The sequence below is a fragment of the Arabidopsis thaliana genome, assembly GCF_000001735.4.
Source record: "Arabidopsis thaliana chromosome 1 sequence".
Lineage (NCBI taxonomy): Eukaryota > Viridiplantae > Streptophyta > Magnoliopsida > Brassicales > Brassicaceae > Arabidopsis > Arabidopsis thaliana.
Genome location: NC_003070.9, coordinates 29,966,008 through 29,984,379, shown reverse-complemented (window position 1 = coordinate 29,984,379; position 18,372 = coordinate 29,966,008). Strand labels below are relative to the sequence as shown.

General features: G+C 37.1%; 5 protein-coding genes, 1 long non-coding RNA gene and 1 other non-coding gene across 16 annotated transcripts; 5 read left to right on the top strand and 2 right to left on the bottom strand.

Moving 5' to 3' along the window:
* Nucleotides 1-1,560: 1,560 nt before the first annotated feature.
* WAKL10 (WALL ASSOCIATED KINASE (WAK)-LIKE 10) lies at nt 1,561-4,407 on the top strand. The gene is made up of 3 exons (NM_106617.4): nt 1,561-2,597; nt 2,704-2,820; nt 2,967-4,407. The coding sequence occupies exons 1-3, from the start codon at nt 1,631-1,633 to the stop codon at nt 4,190-4,192; spliced, it is 2,310 nt and encodes a 769-aa protein (NP_178086.1). The 5' UTR covers nt 1,561-1,630; the 3' UTR covers nt 4,193-4,407.
* Nucleotides 4,408-5,023: 616 nt separating this feature from the next.
* Nucleotides 5,024-7,655, top strand: RFO1 (Wall-associated kinase family protein; the record flags this gene model as incomplete). Of its 2 annotated transcripts, NM_179577.1 has the most annotated exons (4): nt 5,043-5,475; nt 5,587-5,967; nt 6,070-6,192; nt 6,286-7,493. In NM_179577.1, the coding sequence occupies 4 exons, from the start codon at nt 5,043-5,045 to the stop codon at nt 7,491-7,493; spliced, it is 2,145 nt and encodes a 714-aa protein (NP_849908.1). The 2 variants fall into 2 exon arrangements, with proteins under 2 accessions (NP_178085.1, NP_849908.1); NM_106616.5 differs by having other exon boundaries at nt 5,024-5,967; nt 6,286-7,655.
* AT1G09903 lies at nt 5,558-5,745 on the bottom strand. The gene has a single exon (NR_139719.1).
* AT1G79660 (ephrin-A3 protein) lies at nt 7,607-8,713 on the bottom strand. The gene is made up of 2 exons (NM_106615.3): nt 8,433-8,713; nt 7,607-8,124 (listed from the first exon to the last, which is right to left on the bottom strand). The coding sequence occupies exon 2, from the start codon at nt 8,084-8,086 to the stop codon at nt 7,805-7,807; it is 282 nt and encodes a 93-aa protein (NP_565217.1). The 5' UTR covers nt 8,087-8,124; nt 8,433-8,713; the 3' UTR covers nt 7,607-7,804.
* On the top strand, nt 8,062-8,452 carry AT1G09897. Its single transcript, NR_139718.1, has one exon. It is a non-coding gene; the product is annotated as an other RNA (long non-coding RNA).
* Nucleotides 8,714-9,020: 307 nt separating the features above from the next.
* On the top strand, nt 9,021-12,391 carry RAD23B (Rad23 UV excision repair protein family). 4 transcript variants are annotated; one of them, NM_001198510.1, is made up of 13 exons: nt 9,099-9,313; nt 9,568-9,729; nt 9,950-9,988; nt 10,053-10,100; nt 10,194-10,264; nt 10,335-10,406; nt 10,492-10,669; nt 10,746-10,871; nt 10,954-11,019; nt 11,302-11,349; nt 11,449-11,558; nt 11,681-11,765; nt 11,858-12,272. In NM_001198510.1, the coding sequence occupies exons 1-13, from the start codon at nt 9,248-9,250 to the stop codon at nt 11,972-11,974; spliced, it is 1,188 nt and encodes a 395-aa protein (NP_001185439.1). In that variant the 5' UTR covers nt 9,099-9,247; the 3' UTR covers nt 11,975-12,272. The 4 variants fall into 4 exon arrangements, with proteins under 4 accessions (NP_565216.2, NP_850982.1, NP_001185439.1 ...); NM_106614.6 differs by lacking the exon at nt 10,335-10,406 and having other exon boundaries at nt 9,021-9,313; nt 10,071-10,100; nt 11,858-12,391; NM_180651.3 differs by lacking the exon at nt 10,335-10,406 and having other exon boundaries at nt 9,021-9,313; nt 11,858-12,391.
* A 348-nt stretch (nt 12,392-12,739) lies between these two features.
* Nucleotides 12,740-18,067, top strand: AT1G79640 (Protein kinase superfamily protein; the record flags this gene model as incomplete). Of its 6 annotated transcripts, none has more annotated exons than NM_001334909.1 (23): nt 12,741-12,938; nt 13,132-13,182; nt 13,269-13,448; nt 13,562-13,816; nt 13,968-14,092; nt 14,223-14,267; nt 14,359-14,440; nt 14,512-14,580; nt 14,669-14,839; nt 14,944-15,009; nt 15,136-15,204; nt 15,291-15,386; nt 15,531-15,598; nt 15,716-15,946; nt 16,160-16,272; nt 16,370-16,464; nt 16,568-16,612; nt 16,738-16,857; nt 16,953-17,001; nt 17,104-17,168; nt 17,259-17,320; nt 17,398-17,449; nt 17,554-18,067. In NM_001334909.1, exons 3-23 carry the CDS (start codon nt 13,290-13,292, stop codon nt 17,557-17,559), a joined length of 2,043 nt encoding a protein of 680 aa, NP_001321529.1. In that variant the 5' UTR covers nt 12,741-12,938; nt 13,132-13,182; nt 13,269-13,289. The 6 variants fall into 6 exon arrangements, with proteins under 6 accessions (NP_001185438.1, NP_001321529.1, NP_001321527.1 ...); NM_001334908.1 differs by having other exon boundaries at nt 12,741-13,013; NM_001198509.2 differs by having other exon boundaries at nt 12,740-13,182; nt 17,554-18,058.
* Between the last annotated feature and the right edge of the window lie 305 nt (nt 18,068-18,372).

Sequence of the window (18,372 nt, the reverse complement as noted above, 5' to 3'; positions counted from 1 at the left end):
AGATAAGTTGGAAACTAGACACTTTTTTCACAAATAATTTGCAAAGTAAGTAGTTTTTTTAGAAATAGGGAGAATAGACACTTTTCTCTTTCCTTTCTAATACAATTTTCTATCTAATAGAGATTTTAGTGAATGACCTTTATAGCCTTCTGTTGTTTTGTCATATAGTCAAATAAAGTCAAAAATAACTTTTGTTTCTTAATGATCTAAGAAGTGGTATACGGTATAGACAGTGTACAAAGTGATGTACAAACGATAATATACAATGATGTATAACTACATAATAAGATGGTGTACGAAAATGTAAAATATGGTGTACATGATATTAATAGTATACATGCAATAATGAGATAATAAATCAAACCATAAATCACCTTGTACACCGTATATAATATCGTACACCTTCACCTATTGTGTACACCTCATATTCAAAAGATAAAACCATTTTTGTCAAGTGATAATATACAAAACAAAGTTTAAATAATAATAATATGAGATTAGTGTACATAAAAGTGTACAAATGTTAGTGTACATAAGTAAAAATGTATAATCATTACTTTCATTTAATGGTATACACCATTATGGTTAATTTAATAGTATACATGATGGTGTACACCATTATATTTTTATTAATTTATGAACAATTATTATTTTATTTTATAAATATGAGATAAATAGAAATATTTTAGAAGATATGTATAAAATGATTTGGTGTATAAGTGTTAGTGTACAAAACTATGTTTTAATGCTGGTGTACGAGAATTATAATTAAAAACATATAAATCATCTTGTTTTTGGAAGAAGAAATTATTTTTTAAAAATAATTTATTTTTATAAAATTCAAAAAGATGAATATGAAAAAAAAAATAACTATAATATAATAAAAATAGTTCTAAATAGTTAAATAATATAAAAAGTTTGACCCATATTTTTTCATATAAAGTAAAAGGTAAAATGGTATTTGACATATTTTTTGTCTTTTAGCTTATTACACATAACCTCTATTTCACAAAAAAAGTAAAAAAAGTGTCTATTTCACAAATTTCTAAAAAAACTACCTACTTCTCAAATTACTTTTTAAAAAGTGTCTACTATTCTAATAAGCCTAAAACAATAAGCTGAGCTAGATTCACTTCTCTATGTTTCTTGCGTTCATGCGTGTGACCTTACAAAAGAAAATCCAAAAAACGCAACTCTGACTAATGTTTCAGCAGATCATAACACATAATAAACATGCATGAGCTCTACAGATACTTGTTCTCTTTTTGATATTTAATTAGCCACGTTTTAATCTAGAGTCGGATTGTGATAGTTACAGTGGAAATTTCTCCTCGCGACCTAAACCAGTCACGTTTTGATATTTTTCTTTTTTCTCGTAAATAAATGGAGGAATATAAAATATTGAAATTCAAACAAGGAGGCTCACTGAAAGCAAGAAAAGCTTTCACTAGGAGGACTAGAGAAACAAAGACTGACCAGAGAAGAAAATATGAAAGCGAAATTCAAAGATGAAGACTTATGATTCATTGCTGGGTCAAACTAAACACAAGATTTTTCCTTCGCTCATCCTTACAAAACCCGTCTCTGCTTTTAGCTTTTCTTGAGCAGATCATAAACAGAAAACATTAATATGAGCTCTAATTGTAGTTGTTCTCTTTTGAGTCTCTTCTCTCTCCTTCTGATCATTGATCTCACCGTTGCTAGCTCTTGTCCTAAGACATGTGGAGGAATCGACATCCCGTACCCGTTTGGAATCGGAACGGGTTGCTATCTCGAGAAATGGTACGAGATTATTTGTGTCAACAACTCTGTTCCTTTTCTTTCCATCATTAACAGGGAAGTTGTGAGTATCTCTTTTTCGGATATGTATCGCCGGTTCTTTAACGTAGGCTACGGGTCAATTCGCATAAGAAACCCAATAGCTTCAAAGGGATGCTCAAGTGGCGGACAAGAGTTTGGATCACTTTTAAATATGACAGGTTACCCTTTTTACCTTGGCGACAACAATATGCTCATAGCGGTTGGCTGCAACAACACGGCGTCGTTGACAAATGTCGAGCCAAGTATTGTGGGATGCGAGTCTACTTGCAGCACAAATCAAGATATACCTATAAATGATTATCTCGGGGTACTCTACTGTAATGCTAGGTATGGCGATTCCGAGTATTGTAAAAATATTTCCATTATGAATGATACAAGCTGCAACGGTATTGGATGCTGCAAGGCAAGTTTGCCCGCTAGGTATCAACAGATTATTGGTGTGGAAATAGATGATAGTAACACAGAATCCAAGGGATGCAAAGTTGCCTTCATAACAGACGAGGAATACTTTTTGTCAAATGGATCTGACCCGGAGAGGCTTCATGCTAATGGATATGATACGGTTGACCTAAGATGGTTCATCCATACGGCGAATCATTCCTTCATAGGCTCTCTAGGATGCAAAAGTATAGACGAGTACACAATTCTAAGAAGAGACAATCGTGAATACGGAATAGGTTGCCTTTGCGACTATAACTCTACAACTACAGGCTATGCAACATGTTCATGCGCTAGTGGTTTCGAAGGCAACCCATATATTCCTGGCGAATGCAAAGGTATATAAGTAATTGCGCTAATTATCCTAGTTTTCTATGACCATGCATGATAAAAATATTCCAACGAGATCATTGTTTGATAACATGTTAATTTTAATAAAATCAGATATTAATGAATGCGTAAGAGGCATTGATGGAAACCCAGTCTGTACGGCAGGCAAGTGTGTCAATTTGCTGGGCGGTTATACGTGTGAGTACACAAATCATCGACCACTTGTTATAGGTAAGTCATGAAAATTTTCATCTCAAGTACACTCACATCTATCTAAAGTTTTCTTTTATATATACATATATAAGATTGTGTACAAATAGTGTTGAGCCATATAGAAAATGTATTTTGCTTTTCATTTTTCTTTTGTGGGTTTGTAGGGCTTAGCACTAGTTTCAGCACATTGGTATTCATTGGTGGAATATACTGGTTATACAAATTTATTAGAAGACAAAGGAGGTTAAACCAAAAGAAGAAATTCTTTAAGCGTAATGGGGGTTTATTGTTGCAACAACAATTGACTACAACTGAAGGCAACGTGGACAGTACAAGAGTGTTCAACTCAAGAGAGTTGGAGAAAGCCACCGAAAACTTTAGCTTAACCAGAATACTAGGCGAAGGAGGTCAAGGTACAGTGTACAAGGGAATGCTTGTAGACGGTAGAATAGTAGCAGTAAAGAAGTCCAAAGTCGTAGACGAAGACAAGCTAGAAGAGTTCATCAACGAAGTCGTCATTCTCTCACAAATCAACCATAGGAACATCGTAAAACTCTTGGGGTGTTGCCTAGAGACAGATGTCCCTATTCTAGTCTACGAATTCATTCCTAATGGTAACCTTTTTGAGCATCTTCATGATGATTCCGATGATTATACGATGACTACTTGGGAAGTGCGTCTTCGTATTGCTGTAGATATTGCAGGAGCGCTTTCATATTTGCACTCGGCTGCATCATCTCCAATCTATCACAGAGACATCAAGTCTACAAACATAATGTTAGATGAGAAACATCGAGCCAAAGTGTCCGATTTTGGTACTTCAAGAACGGTGACCGTGGATCATACCCACCTCACTACAGTAGTTTCAGGCACGGTGGGATATATGGATCCAGAGTATTTCCAGTCGAGCCAATTCACAGACAAAAGTGATGTTTATAGCTTTGGAGTCGTGCTAGCGGAGCTAATCACTGGAGAAAAATCAGTCTCTTTTCTGCGATCTCAGGAATATAGGACATTGGCAACTTATTTCACTCTTGCAATGAAAGAGAACAGACTCTCCGACATTATTGATGCTCGAATAAGAGATGGTTGTAAGTTGAATCAAGTGACAGCAGCCGCAAAAATTGCAAGGAAATGTTTGAATATGAAGGGAAGGAAACGACCAAGTATGAGACAAGTATCGATGGAATTGGAGAAGATTCGTTCATATTCTGAAGATATGCAGCCGTATGAGTATGCTAGCGAAAACGAAGAAGAAAAAAAAGAAACATTAGTGGACGTTAACGTAGAGTCGAGAAACTACGTGAGTGTTACCGCCGCATCATCTCAATACAGCATTGCTACAACATCTTCGTCGCGGTCAGATGTTGAACCATTGTTTCCTCGGTAATATATTAACCATGCATGCAAACAAATTTATTACTACCTCATATCTTTGCATTTACGTTCTGTTTTGGTCTTTACGTGTGAAGTTATTTCTATAAATGTCGTCACTCGTCAATTTGTGTTATTAACCATACAGATCTGTTTGTAACCACTTTGTAGTTTGTACTTTGTACTATACACTTCCCAATACATAAGAATAATTTCATAGTTTACTTCTTTAAATATTTTGGCAATAATTATTACAGAATTTACTCAAGTATTTGTTATCTGGACATGGGCTCTCTTACATAATTATACATGTCCAAAACATAAAACCGTTGAGACTGTTTTTAAAAAAAAATTTATACTACAATTATATGAGAATTTTGTGAATCCGGTCAGATCATGGATCATGTTGAACCTTAATCCGATTCGACTCAATGACCAATTCATTTCGGTTTAACAGAAATTATGTTAATTGACAATGTGATGGAACCTTAACCAACATAATTTAGAAATTTCGACTGATGAAAAGGATCCTTTAGTTTAAGAATTAAGATAGTCAACTTTTCCATTGCACACATATGAATGATTTGCGTTGGTGAATAGTCAATTTCCTGATATTAATAATCTATGTGAATAATCAACTTTGTTATATCATCTGGGAAAAAAAATGATAGTAAAATCGTATAACTAAAATTAAGATTCTAATTATGAAAAATTACAAAATTGATTTGGACAATAAGTTGTGTAAACTTGTAATGATAATTGATCCCTTGACCGTTGACAAAATAGAACTTCCAAATTCCAACGAGACGGCTCAATAATTTCTAAAATAGAACTTTCATACATAAAAGTCATTAGAGAAAAAAAAAATGAAGAGAAGGAGACTTTTTTTCTCTGTTCTACTCTCTATCCTAACTCTGTTCATCAATGGTCCTTTGATAACGACAGCTCAATCTCCACCTTCTTCTTCAACTTCATGTAACCGTATCTGTGGAGGAATCGAGATTCCTTTTCCTTTTGGAATCGGACGAAGAGACTGTTTTCTCAACGACTGGTACGAGGTTGTCTGTAACAGCACCACCTCCGGTAAATCCTTAGCTCCGTTCCTCTATAAGATCAACAGAGAATTAGTTAGCATCACTCTTCGAAGCAGCATCGACAGTTCCTACGGAGTTGTTCACATTAAATCTCCGGTGACTTCCTCCGGCTGTTCTCAACGACCCGTAAAGCCTCTTCCTTTAAACCTCACCGGTAAAGGAAGTCCCTTTTTCATCACCGACTCGAATCGTCTCGTCTCAGTTGGTTGTGACAACAGAGCATTGATTACAGACATCGAATCTCAGATCACAGGATGCGAATCGAGCTGCGACGGAGATAAGAGTCGTTTAGACAAGATCTGCGGTGGTTACACATGTTGTCAGGCGAAGATTCCGGCGGATAGACCGCAAGTAATCGGCGTTGACCTTGAAAGCTCCGGTGGTAACACAACTCAAGGAGGAAACTGTAAAGTTGCTTTCTTGACGAATGAGACTTACTCTCCGGCGAATGTTACAGAGCCGGAACAATTTTATACTAATGGGTTTACGGTGATTGAGCTTGGTTGGTACTTTGATACATCAGATTCTCGGTTAACGAATCCTGTGGGTTGTGTGAATTTGACGGAAACAGGGATTTACACGAGCGCACCGAGCTGTGTTTGTGAGTATGGTAACTTCTCTGGCTTTGGTTACAGTAACTGTTACTGCAATCAGATTGGTTACAGAGGGAATCCTTATCTTCCTGGTGGATGCATTGGTAAGATTTATGTGTTTCTTCGTCTATTTGGCTTCAATGGGGTTTTAATTAAGTGATTACGGATGTGTTGATTCAGCCTTTTTTGTTCATTTTGTTTTTAAGACATTGACGAATGTGAGGAAGGAAAAGGACTAAGCAGCTGTGGAGAACTAACTTGTGTGAATGTTCCTGGATCGTGGAGGTGCGAGCTGAATGGAGTAGGGAAGATCAAGCCTCTGTTTCCAGGTGAATCAATGGAGTTCTTTTCCAGATTCCAAAGTCATATCACAGAGCAAAAAAGAGTGATGATCTTTATAGTTTTCTTTCGTCCTTGTGCAGGTCTTGTTCTAGGTTTTCCACTGTTGTTCTTGGTACTTGGGATATGGGGATTGATCAAGTTCGTTAAGAAGAGAAGGAAGATTATCCGAAAGAGAATGTTCTTTAAACGTAATGGAGGCTTGTTGTTGAAACAACAGTTAACTACAAGAGGAGGTAATGTGCAGTCATCGAAGATATTCAGTTCGAAAGAGCTGGAGAAAGCGACGGATAACTTCAATATGAACAGGGTTCTTGGGCAAGGAGGTCAAGGCACTGTCTACAAAGGAATGTTGGTAGATGGGCGAATTGTTGCTGTGAAAAGATCTAAAGTTTTAGATGAAGATAAAGTTGAGGAGTTTATCAATGAAGTTGGTGTTCTCTCGCAGATTAACCATAGAAATATTGTCAAACTCATGGGGTGTTGTCTCGAGACAGAGGTTCCTATCTTGGTTTATGAACATATTCCAAATGGAGACCTATTCAAGCGGCTTCACCATGATTCTGATGATTACACTATGACTTGGGATGTGCGATTGCGCATCTCTGTTGAGATTGCAGGAGCACTTGCTTACTTGCACTCGGCTGCATCAACTCCGGTCTATCATAGAGATGTCAAGACCACAAACATACTTTTGGATGAGAAGTATAGAGCCAAGGTATCGGATTTCGGGACCTCGAGATCCATAAACGTAGATCAAACTCACTTGACTACTCTAGTTGCAGGTACTTTTGGATACTTGGATCCAGAGTACTTTCAAACTAGCCAGTTTACGGATAAAAGTGATGTTTATAGTTTTGGGGTCGTCTTGGTTGAGCTCATAACTGGAGAAAAGCCGTTTTCTGTAATGCGGCCCGAAGAAAACAGAGGACTTGTGTCTCATTTCAATGAGGCTATGAAACAGAACAGAGTTCTTGATATTGTTGATTCTCGGATCAAAGAAGGTTGCACGTTGGAACAAGTGTTGGCTGTGGCGAAACTTGCCAGAAGGTGTTTAAGTCTAAAAGGGAAGAAACGACCAAATATGAGAGAGGTTTCAGTTGAGCTTGAGAGGATCCGTTCATCACCCGAAGATTTGGAGTTACATATTGAAGAGGAGGACGAAGAAGAATGCGCCATGGAAATCAACATGGATGATTCTTGGAGCGTCGACATGACTGCTCCAGCTTCCCTCTTTGATTTATCGCCCAAGTTAGACGTTGAACCGCTGGTTCCTCAACGAACATGGTGATGATGGAACCTAAAACACTGCAAATGTACAAAGTGCTGTGATAACAAATTCTCTCAATGTTCCATTCTTTATTAATAAAAAATTTGATGATGTCAAAGAAAAAAACTTGTATTCTCCAAAACTTTTAGCATATATATTCGATTACAGAAGATTCATATTTGTACAATAACTGTGAATCTTGGGACATAATCAAAGTAGAATAAGGTACGTGTAGATTCTGATGGGTTTACAAGCCATTCTTTAGGCGATTACACACACATTTCAACAGAGAGACAAATGTTTATATAATGCAATCAGCTTAGGCTGACACTCTAGAAGAATTTCAGTTTTCCGTTGGAGAAACTGGCTTGGATGTGTTCCATTTGACACATTGCCTTGTCTTTTCCAGTCATCCCTGAGCACAACAAGTGCCTAGCGCCTAGTGTGACGGCAAAGTAGATATAAATGGTGCAGAGGAATGCCAAAAGAAGCATAGCAGTCAAAAGGAAACGATGCCTCTGGACAACAGTAGAGCAGCTACCCAAGTCATCCCATTGCTTCTTAAGAGCATGTGGCCTCCGTAATGGTGATGATACAATCCCATCAAGAACCATATCTTCTAAAAGACCAACCTTTCCAGCTTAACACCAACCTGAAAAATGACACACAAGTTTTGAGTTCATAAACCAAAAGCTTCTTCAAAAAATAAAATTGCAGATACGAGATAAACAATGGGATGTAAAACATGTAACATTGCCAAATTTCAAAACAAACGATTTGTCGACGAATTTTAAGACGAGATTAATCTTTCATGTGGGATTATAAACAAGCTTAGTAAATCTGGATCATCCATTTTATTCGAAACTAAAACGAATTAGACGATCCAACAGAAGAAAACTCAAAACATGACGCAAAATAAATAAAAAGAAACGGATCGAATCAGGAAAAGAGATAACGAACCTTCGGGTGAGAGAGAAAGAGCTGCTAAAAGAAACGATTAGGGAGAAGAAGAAAGAATAGCTGATTCCAGCTCCGTCGACCAAATAAAATCTTCTTCGTGCAGCTCCCAATAATTGCTATATCTTAGGCAGAGTCGTCAAAATTGTAGATCTCGTCTCCGGCTAGAGAGTAAAGAGCCGATTCGCCGGTAAACGCGGGTTTCTTCTCAAAAACCGGATATTTAGGAACTAAATTGATTAGAGAGAATTAAATTGCGTGTTGGGTTGGTCTGGAATTGAGTTATTTTCCACTTACTTACTTTGTGTGACCTTTTTATAAATGTCCCATGTGGGGTTGTTATTATTCTAGCTGGCTTTTAAGTCCTCGACCGACATTACATGACTCTCTATTGATTTAAATGTCAAAGTATATCCTTAGAAAATTGATTGCTAAATACCGACAACAAAACTTAATTATTATTACTCATACTAACCAGAACTGTTTTGTGTTAGTCTAATTTAATGTCATTTAAAGGGCGTAGCCCACTAACATAGGGCCTTACTGGGCTATTAATATTTCTTTGGTGCATGTAGAATTGTGACCAGCTGGGCCGAATTGGAGATGCATGTGTCACGTGGATTGCACATGGCGATCTCTTGCCGCGTTTGAAATCCAAAACGCTCTGTTGCTAGAGAGAGAGACTGTTTTAGCTACGGTCAGCTTTTCTCTAGCGTCGGGGCCTCGATCTCTTGATTTGAGCTTTTCTTAGGTCTGTCTCTCTCTGTACACTCTCTCCGCCGTCGTATCTCGCCGTCGATTTCAATTTTTCCGACGATATGAAGCTCACCGTTAAAACTCTCAAGGGCAGTCATTTTGAAATTAGGGTTTTACCCTCCGATACGGTTAGTTCTACTTTCTTCGTCCATGCGTTTACGTAATTTTCGCCTAGTATAGTAGAGAGAAGTAGGAATCTCACATAGAAGAGACTCAGATCCACAATTTTGAATGTTTGGTGATCAAATTTTTTTATTCTATAAGTGTTTAATAGCTTTATTAACTGCTAAAATTATGACTCGCGAATCCAATCTGGTTTGGTCAAGTTGATTATGTTAGTCTTCAAATCATTAAATCTGGGCATGATGTGCTTGTTTTTAAGATAATGGCGGTGAAGAAGAATATAGAAGATTCACAAGGAAAAGACAATTATCCATGTGGGCAGCAATTGTTGATTCACAATGGAAAAGTTTTGAAAGATGAAACTAGCCTGGTGGAGAACAAAGTTACGGAGGAAGGATTTCTCGTCGTTATGCTTAGCAAGGTAACAGTTCAAATCTGGCTACTGCAAAGATCATACTTCTTTTATCTTCAACAAATCAGTCTTCTTATTTACCTTAAACAAGGATAAAAGCTGATGAATAAGTGTCTTTAGGCATATGTTCCTAGATGTCTCTTTCATGATTGTTTCCTACCTATGAAACATCATTTATCTTGTAATGGCACTGACATTGTCTTTTCCTTTGGTTATTGATGAATTGTAGAGCAAATCTGGAGGTTCAGCTGGTCAGGCTTCGGTTCAGGTAATTTATTTATTTCTCATATTTTCACATCATTGGCTTATTCTGATGATTCTTAGTGTGTCAGACTTCTTCTGTTTCACAGCCTGTTTCCGCTACCACATCTTCGACTAAGGTAACTTTCTTGCATATATTTTATTTGTTGAAATATGCGATGAGCAGCTTGTTATACTGGTTGTTTTAATACAAACACGTCTTGGAAAACCAGCCTGCAGCTCCATCTACAACCCAGTCTTCACCTGTTCCTGCTTCACCTATTCCTGCTCAAGAACAACCGGCGTAAGTTTATAATTGGAAAATGAGATTATTTAGAGCTCTTTTCTCTCTACCTCTCTCTCTCTCTTTCTAGTGTCTATGCTTTCGTCTTTTCTTTTGCAGGGCTTGCCTTTTGCCCCTTATATGGTTTTCCAAAAGTTTCCATGTTTGACCTCTAGTATAAGTTTTATAACTTAGTTGTTGTGGATTCATTAATACATTATAGTCTCCACAATTGAATGGTGTGGCAGGGCACAGACTGACACCTATGGACAAGCTGCGTCAACATTAGTTAGTGGTAGTAGTCTTGAGCAAATGGTCCAACAGATAATGGAAATGGGAGGTGGAAGTTGGGACAAAGAAACAGTTACTCGTGCACTTCGTGCAGCTTATAACAACCCTGAGAGAGCAGTGGATTATTTGTACTCTGTATGGGCTCTCTCTGTAACATTATTCGCTAAAGGTTCAAAGGATGAAATTATTGACAATTTTTTTCTTATATTAGGGAATTCCTCAAACTGCTGAAGTAGCTGTGCCAGTACCTGAGGCTCAGATTGCAGGATCCGGTGCAGCCCCTGTTGCACCTGCATCTGGAGGACCTAACTCATCTCCTTTGGATTTATTTCCTCAGGTACTTTTGTATTAATTGTGTATCCAATAGAATTGAAAGGTATATTTAGTTACCATCTCACTCTGTGGCTTAATTTCCCCAGGAAACAGTTGCTGCTGCTGGCTCTGGAGATCTTGGGACACTTGAATTTCTTAGAAACAATGACCAGGTTGCTATTCTAACTATATCTGCATTTTCCCTAAATTGCGAAGTTCTTATCTTTTAACTATTTGGATCTCTCCTCATCATTCTTGACCGATTGTGAATATGAAAAGGCATCTAGATTGGTTAGAACCACATTTGATCAACTTATGTGGAGATTGTTTGTCTGGTATAGCCATTCTATCAAGGGATGATTAACCGAGATGATATTAACATGCTTTGACTGTTCGTTCTAACTTTTGTAAATTTACTCCATATACTCATTCTCTTGTATTTGCTATTACATTAGTTCCAACAATTACGCACCATGGTCCATTCCAACCCTCAAATTCTTCAGGTAAGACTCGTCTAGTTTTCGTTATCCTGGTCCAGTAGTTTGTAAGACTTCTCACTGATTCCGAACCTCTTATGTTGGAACAACTGCTTTTGTTACCAGCCCATGCTTCAGGAACTTGGAAAGCAAAACCCTCAACTTCTGAGGCTAATTCAAGAAAACCAGGCAGAGTTTCTTCAGTTAGTAAATGAGCCCTATGAGGGTTCTGACGGGTGAGTCCTCCAATCTGTTTATTGTAATCTAAGGTTCTGTCAGATGTAATTATATGCTTCTTATTGATATTTCATTAAACTAAATAATTTGATTCACAAAGTTTAAAAACATAACTCATCAGGGAGGGGGACATGTTCGATCAACCCGAGCAAGAAATGCCACATGCCATTAACGTTACCCCAGCAGAACAAGAAGCGATTCAACGGGTAAAACACCATTAATAGTAACACTCTGTTTCCACACTTTTTTCTTTGCAACCCTTATTAACTATATCCCTGGCCTCTGGCCTATCTAACAGCTCGAGGCAATGGGATTTGATAGAGCCTTAGTAATAGAAGCGTTCCTCGCATGTGACCGAAATGAAGAATTGGCAGCTAACTATCTATTGGAGAACTCAGGTGACTTTGAAGACTGAGTTCACAAAACGTTATCTCTTCTTCGAAAAAGTTTTGGCTCTTTTCTTACGTTGAATTACATATCTTCCGTGAATTAATGTGTGGGATTTGATCTCTCTCTCTCTGTGACTTAGTTTGTCCTTTTTTTGTTTTGAATATTATTTTCTCCGTTTGCGATGGGGGCGGTTGTTACGTTTGTGATAGATATTGAAGCAGAGAGATACAAAAGTGTGATCACATAATTCTCGAGGGATAAACATAAAGTGTAATCGATAGATATTTATCCTAACCAACATGTTCCTATGTTGTTGTGATTAATTGCCAAAACACGGATTTTCCGGTGATAAGTAAGATACACTAGGTGGAGACCGGTTTTATTTGGTTCAGGAAAACCGATGGCTTCTCTGGTATTAGCCCAAATCCCGAATTTCTCAATTTCGTTACCAGAAATGAAGTGTTGTGCTGATATCATACATTTTGGGTTAATTAGGTAGCGTCTCCGGTTTCATCTGGTTTCTACCGGTTGGTTTGGTGCAAATTCAGAAATTTGATTGATAAATTACGATTTTGAATTTTCTTGCATTGGTAAAGCTCATAAACCGGAATCGGTTATTTCACCAGAAAATTAATCAAATTGATTAAGTGTTCCTTATCCATTCTAGGTTAAACAATTAATGAGACGTAGACGGTCAGTTTTTTTTTTTAACAAAAGAAAATAAATAGCAATAAAAAAAGGAAATTTGAAGGGAGAAAAGGGCAAAAAAGCAGAAAGAGACCTAAAGTGGCGGGATTCCAAATTTAACAGAGCCCAAAAAGCTTCTCCCCATTTGAGCGGCGATCCGATTGTGACTCTCTCTTTCTCATTCTCTCTCGTTTTTTCTCGTTTTCTTTCTCCAGAAAATTTTGATAGAAAGTAGACAAAAAAACTTAATAAGAAGATCATCATCATCATCATCGTTCAATATCTTCATCAGCACGATATCTGTCTCTTTCCTTTTCTCTCACTCTTCTCATTAATTTGTTTCTTGATTATTTTACATGGGTGTCGTAATTTTCCCGGTACTAATATTGTTTTTAATTTCGCTTCCCACCGTTACGCGAATAGTTATTGCGACGAGATTTAGGTTTTTTATGAATCTTATTTGTTTCCCTTTTTTTTTTTGAATTTATTCTGTAGATTTACTCCACTGTAACCAGCTGCGTTTTTGTTTCCGCCTCTCAATTCCAGGTAATCTTTGATTCTCCCCTAATTTTGTTGCTGAAGAGATTTGGAATTTGAAACAAGATATTGAGTTTTCTGAATTGTGGTTTCAGTGAAACCAAAGGATCTAGACAATGGAGAAGAAGAAGTATCCAATTGGACCAGAGCATTATACTCTCTACGAGTTTATTGGACAAGGTGTTAGTGCTCTAGTGCATCGTGCTTTGTGCATTCCGTTTGATGAAGTCGTTGCTATTAAGATTCTTGATTTTGAACGCGATAACTGCGATCTGGTGATTATATATATTCTCTTGTTCTCTGACTCTGAATCTGGATTTTTTTTTGTGTTTTTGTAATTTGCATTGTATCTAAAGTGATTACGTTTTTTTTATTGATTTGGGGGCAGAACAACATCTCTCGTGAAGCGCAGACGATGATGCTTGTTGATCATCCCAATGTGTTGAAGTCACATTGTTCCTTTGTTAGTGATCACAATTTGTGGGTCATCATGCCATACATGTCTGGTGGTTCTTGTCTTCACATTCTAAAAGCTGCATATCCTGATGGTTTTGAAGAAGCTATTATAGCTACTATATTGCGTGAAGCTTTGAAGGGATTAGACTATCTCCATCAGCATGGCCACATTCATCGCGATGTCAAAGTCAGTTATTCCACCTGTCTGGATTTCACTTCACTTGGCAATTCTTTTAGCTCATCTTACTTTGTAATCTTGTGGTTTTGAATTGTGTTTATCATCAAATGACTCTGTCAACTTTACACGTTGTGACTATATCTTTATGTTTTCATTTCAGGCTGGGAATATATTGCTTGGTGCTCGAGGTGCAGTCAAGTTGGGAGACTTTGGTGTATCTGCCTGTCTCTTTGATTCAGGTGATAGGCAACGGACAAGGAACACATTTGTTGGAACACCTTGCTGGTAAGTACCCACGCTAGTTGCTAACTACTGCCCCCAATACCTTCTTATATTTTTTTTGTGTGGAGGACATTAACAGTGTTTGAGGTTAGTTCTCATGTGCATGACCTACTACTATTTCTTCTTGTCACAGGATGGCACCTGAAGTCATGGAGCAGCTACATGGTTATGACTTCAAGTTAGTTTAGCCTTATACAAAGTTATATCATTCTATTTATTCGCTTATTGGATGAATATATAGTATATCTTATTTGGAGCATCTCCTTCAGGGCTGATATTTGGTCGTTTGGTATAACTGGGCTAGAGCTTGCTCATGGTCACGCTCCTTTCTCTAAATATCCACCAATGAAGGTTCATAGCCTGTGATACCTGGATTTCATCTCCAAAAGTTTTGCTTCTATCTAAACCAAATATGTTTTCAGGTTCTGCTTATGACGTTGCAAAATGCACCACCAGGGCTGGATTACGAAAGAGATAAGAAGTTTTCCAGGGTATATTCTCGGTTTTAAAACTATATATTATGGTCAGAATGTTTGGCTATTGTCATCTCAATTTTGCCTTTCTTCCTGGTATTTTCAGTCTTTCAAGCAGATGATCGCCAGTTGTCTAGTTAAAGACCCTTCCAAACGCCCGTCTGCAAAAAAGTTGTTAAAGCACTCCTTTTTCAAGCAAGCAAGATCAAGCGATTACATTGCACGAAAACTTCTGGATGGGTTACCAGATCTTGTTAATCGTGTTCAGGCAATAAAGGTTAGATATGTAGATCTAAGTAGATAGCCAGTAGCTATAATGTTGAATATTATCAATCAGCATCTCATGGGGAAATCTGATGGGAATATTCTTTCTGCATGCAGAGAAAGGAAGAAGATATGCTTGCACAAGAGAAAATGGCAGATGGAGAAAAGGAAGAATTGTCCCAGGTTTGTGTTTCCAGTTTCCACTTTTAGCTTTATTTATCTTTGTTTTGAGTCTCTAGCTTTTGGTTTTTAGTTTAACTTGTTCTGCAAAGTATTTAGCCTTTAAACGCTTGTCATAGTACCATGCAGAATGAATATAAGAGAGGTATCAGCGGGTGGAATTTCAATCTTGATGATATGAAAGCCCAGGCTTCATTGGTATGTTTTGTCTCTTCTGACCCATAAAAGGTAGTCAACTGTAAAGCTCACAGTGCTTCATATTATGATGCTCTTATTTCCATCAGATCCAGGACATGGACTGTGGCTTTTCGGACAGTTTATCGGGAAGTGCAACTTCGTTGCAGGCTCTAGATTCACAGGATACACAATCGGAGATTCAGGTGTCCTCTTGTAGAATCTTTCTCAACTTCTAGAGAACATGTTTCTAGATGTTCTGGAAATTTCCAGTATCAGAAATGCTTCCTTGTTTTCATCTTCGTTTGTTATTTAGTCGAGGTTTAAATTCTTTGTAACCATCTCTGCAGGAGGATACTGGTCAAATAACTAATAAGTATCTCCAACCTCTGATTCACCGAAGTCTAAGTATCGCGAGGTTGATCTCCTAATTTTAAACTCTGTGATTGTCTATTTGGAATTTTCATATCGTTATGTACTTATCTGGAACTGCTACAGATGAATAAACTGAGCAACTAATATTTTGGTTGGTCAGGGATAAATCTGATGATGATTCAAGTCTTGCCAGCCCCAGTTATGATAGCTACGTATATTCCTCCCCCCGTCATGAGGATTTATCTTTAAACAATACACATGTTGGTAGTACGCATGCAAACAATGGGAAACCAACGGATGCCACATCAATCCCAACCAATCAACCAACAGAGATTATAGCAGGGAGCTCTGTTTTGGCAGATGGAAATGGTGCTCCCAATAAAGGAGAGAGGTTAGTCCTTTAAGCACGGTTATTTTAAGAGCCTTTTTTTGGTTCAGATTTCCAGTATTATTATTTAACCAATACCTGCCTCTTGAAGTCTTTAAAAACTTGAAGTAAAAAAAGAACTCTAGACTCAAAATTGACTTCAAAGCTCGTATTCACTGACTATACATATACTCTACATGCGACATTGAATTTTAAATCAACCTGTGGATTTCCCAGTGATAAAACTCAAGAACAGCTTCAAAACGGGTCAAACTGCAATGGGACACATCCTACAGTGGGAGGAGATGACGTACCAACGGAGATGGCTGTTAAACCACCCAAAGCAGCATGTAAGCATTTACAGAAATTTCTTTATACTTGAAATCCATTCTAAACATCCATGTGGATCAATGCATTTCTGATTAAATAAATTTGTCCCGGTATCAGCAAGCCTAGATGAATCTGATGACAAATCAAAGCCGCCAGTTGTGCAGCAAAGAGGGCGTTTTAAAGTAACTTCTGAAAATCTCGACATCGAGAAGGTAACTTTTTTTTTTTTTTTTTTGGTTTTAAGAGGAAAAAAGAGCTTTCTTGTATCAATCACGTTTGTGAGGTTTTCCTTTGTATTCGCTATCTCTTTATCAGGTGGTGGCGCCTTCGCCAATACTGCAAAAGAGTCACAGCATGCAGGTTTGTAATTGTTTTGAGTTCAACTTGATCAGCTGCAGACGAACAATCAAATGTGTTTTACCACAACTATTCATCTCAAGTTTTCTTAATGAAAACAAATAATATTTTTACTTGCGGTTATGTAGGTGCTCTGCCAACATTCCTCTGCTTCTCTACCTCACTCTGATGTCACATTGCCAAACCTAACCAGCTCATATGTTTACCCGCTGGTGTATCCAGTTCTGCAAACTAATATTTTGGAAAGGGTATGGCTTTTGCTTCTTAGACGCTACTTCCTTTCTTTATATATCTCATAACAATATGAAAGTTCATTGCATAATTGAAATTGTCCCTTAAACAGGATAACATTTTGCATATGATGAAAGTACTCACCAACAGAGAGTTGACAGGTTTATTTCGTGCAACTTCACTCCTTTTCCATCTCAATTTTCCCTTTTGATTACATTTTTCCTTGCCACTGGATTGAAATTTCCTTTATTTCTTTGATGTAGATGGACGTGCAGTTGAACAAGGAAGTATACAACAACCTACTGTGCCCCCAACTGAGAAATCCATGGTATGCAATTGTTTGCAAGAAAAAAATGTATTGAATCACATTCCTTCAGACTTTTGAGCTTAATGGAACTGTTCTTCTGTTGAATCATAGCTTGAAGCAGCACACGAAAGAGAGAAAGAACTGCTCCATGACATAACCGACCTGCAATGGAGGTAACTATCGAAACCATCTCCTTGTATAGTTTAGATTAAAATCCATCATTCTCACTTGTTTTTGTGTGTGTTCATAGGCTCATTTGTGCAGAAGAAGAGCTTCAGAAATACAAAACCGAACACGCCCAAGTAAGTATGAGTAACTAAACACAATCGTTCTTATATGCAATCTTTTCAATTCCACTATATGTCAAAGATCAGTAAAACTCATCACTTGCCTGTTAAAATTCCAGGTTTGATTTCCTAAGAAGCCTGAGAAGATATGTGCTTAAGTAAAGAAGTTTGATTTCATCATCAACAATAAGTATTTTTAATAAGATAATACATCTAATGAAGGTAAGATTTGCTTTCAGATGTTTTGTCATTTGATTCATAAAATACATCACTCCCTAGTCCCTACTATCATTCTGTGTTATCTTTTTTTTTTTTTTTTTTAGTTTTTTAGGTTTGTTTAAGGAATATGTATTATGTACCATGGTAGCTATTTATAACCATGGTTACATAAGGATTTGTGTAATATTGATGATACAAAAAGCGTTATTGAGAAACATTTTCGTGAGATGGTGATTAAAAACATAGCATCTTGATAAACTAATGGGGTGTATGTGTTTTTGGATGCGTGTGAATGAATGCATCTCTCTCTCTCAACAAGTCAGTGGGACAACTAAAACTTGTCGTCGTGTCGCATTGGCCAGCACACAATCCGTGAATTCTATTACAGTCATAATTGCTTCTCTTTTAATGCTGCTCATATGTGTACATCTTTATTTATATTTTGTGTTATAGATTAGATGCTTATACCATATATATGAAGATGTGATTAACATAGGTTGTTCAATCTGTATAAATTAAAACGATTTAATTCATACCAAAATTGAAAACCCCAATTGGTTAGTAATTATGTACTTCCCAAAAGGCCAAATCAAGTAAACAACACATTAGATATTATCAACATTTATTTGATTTTAAAATTTGTTAAAGGTTAACACAAGTGGATACTTCAATTATATCATTTTTTGGAAGAAAGACAAAACGGAGTTATTATATTTTTT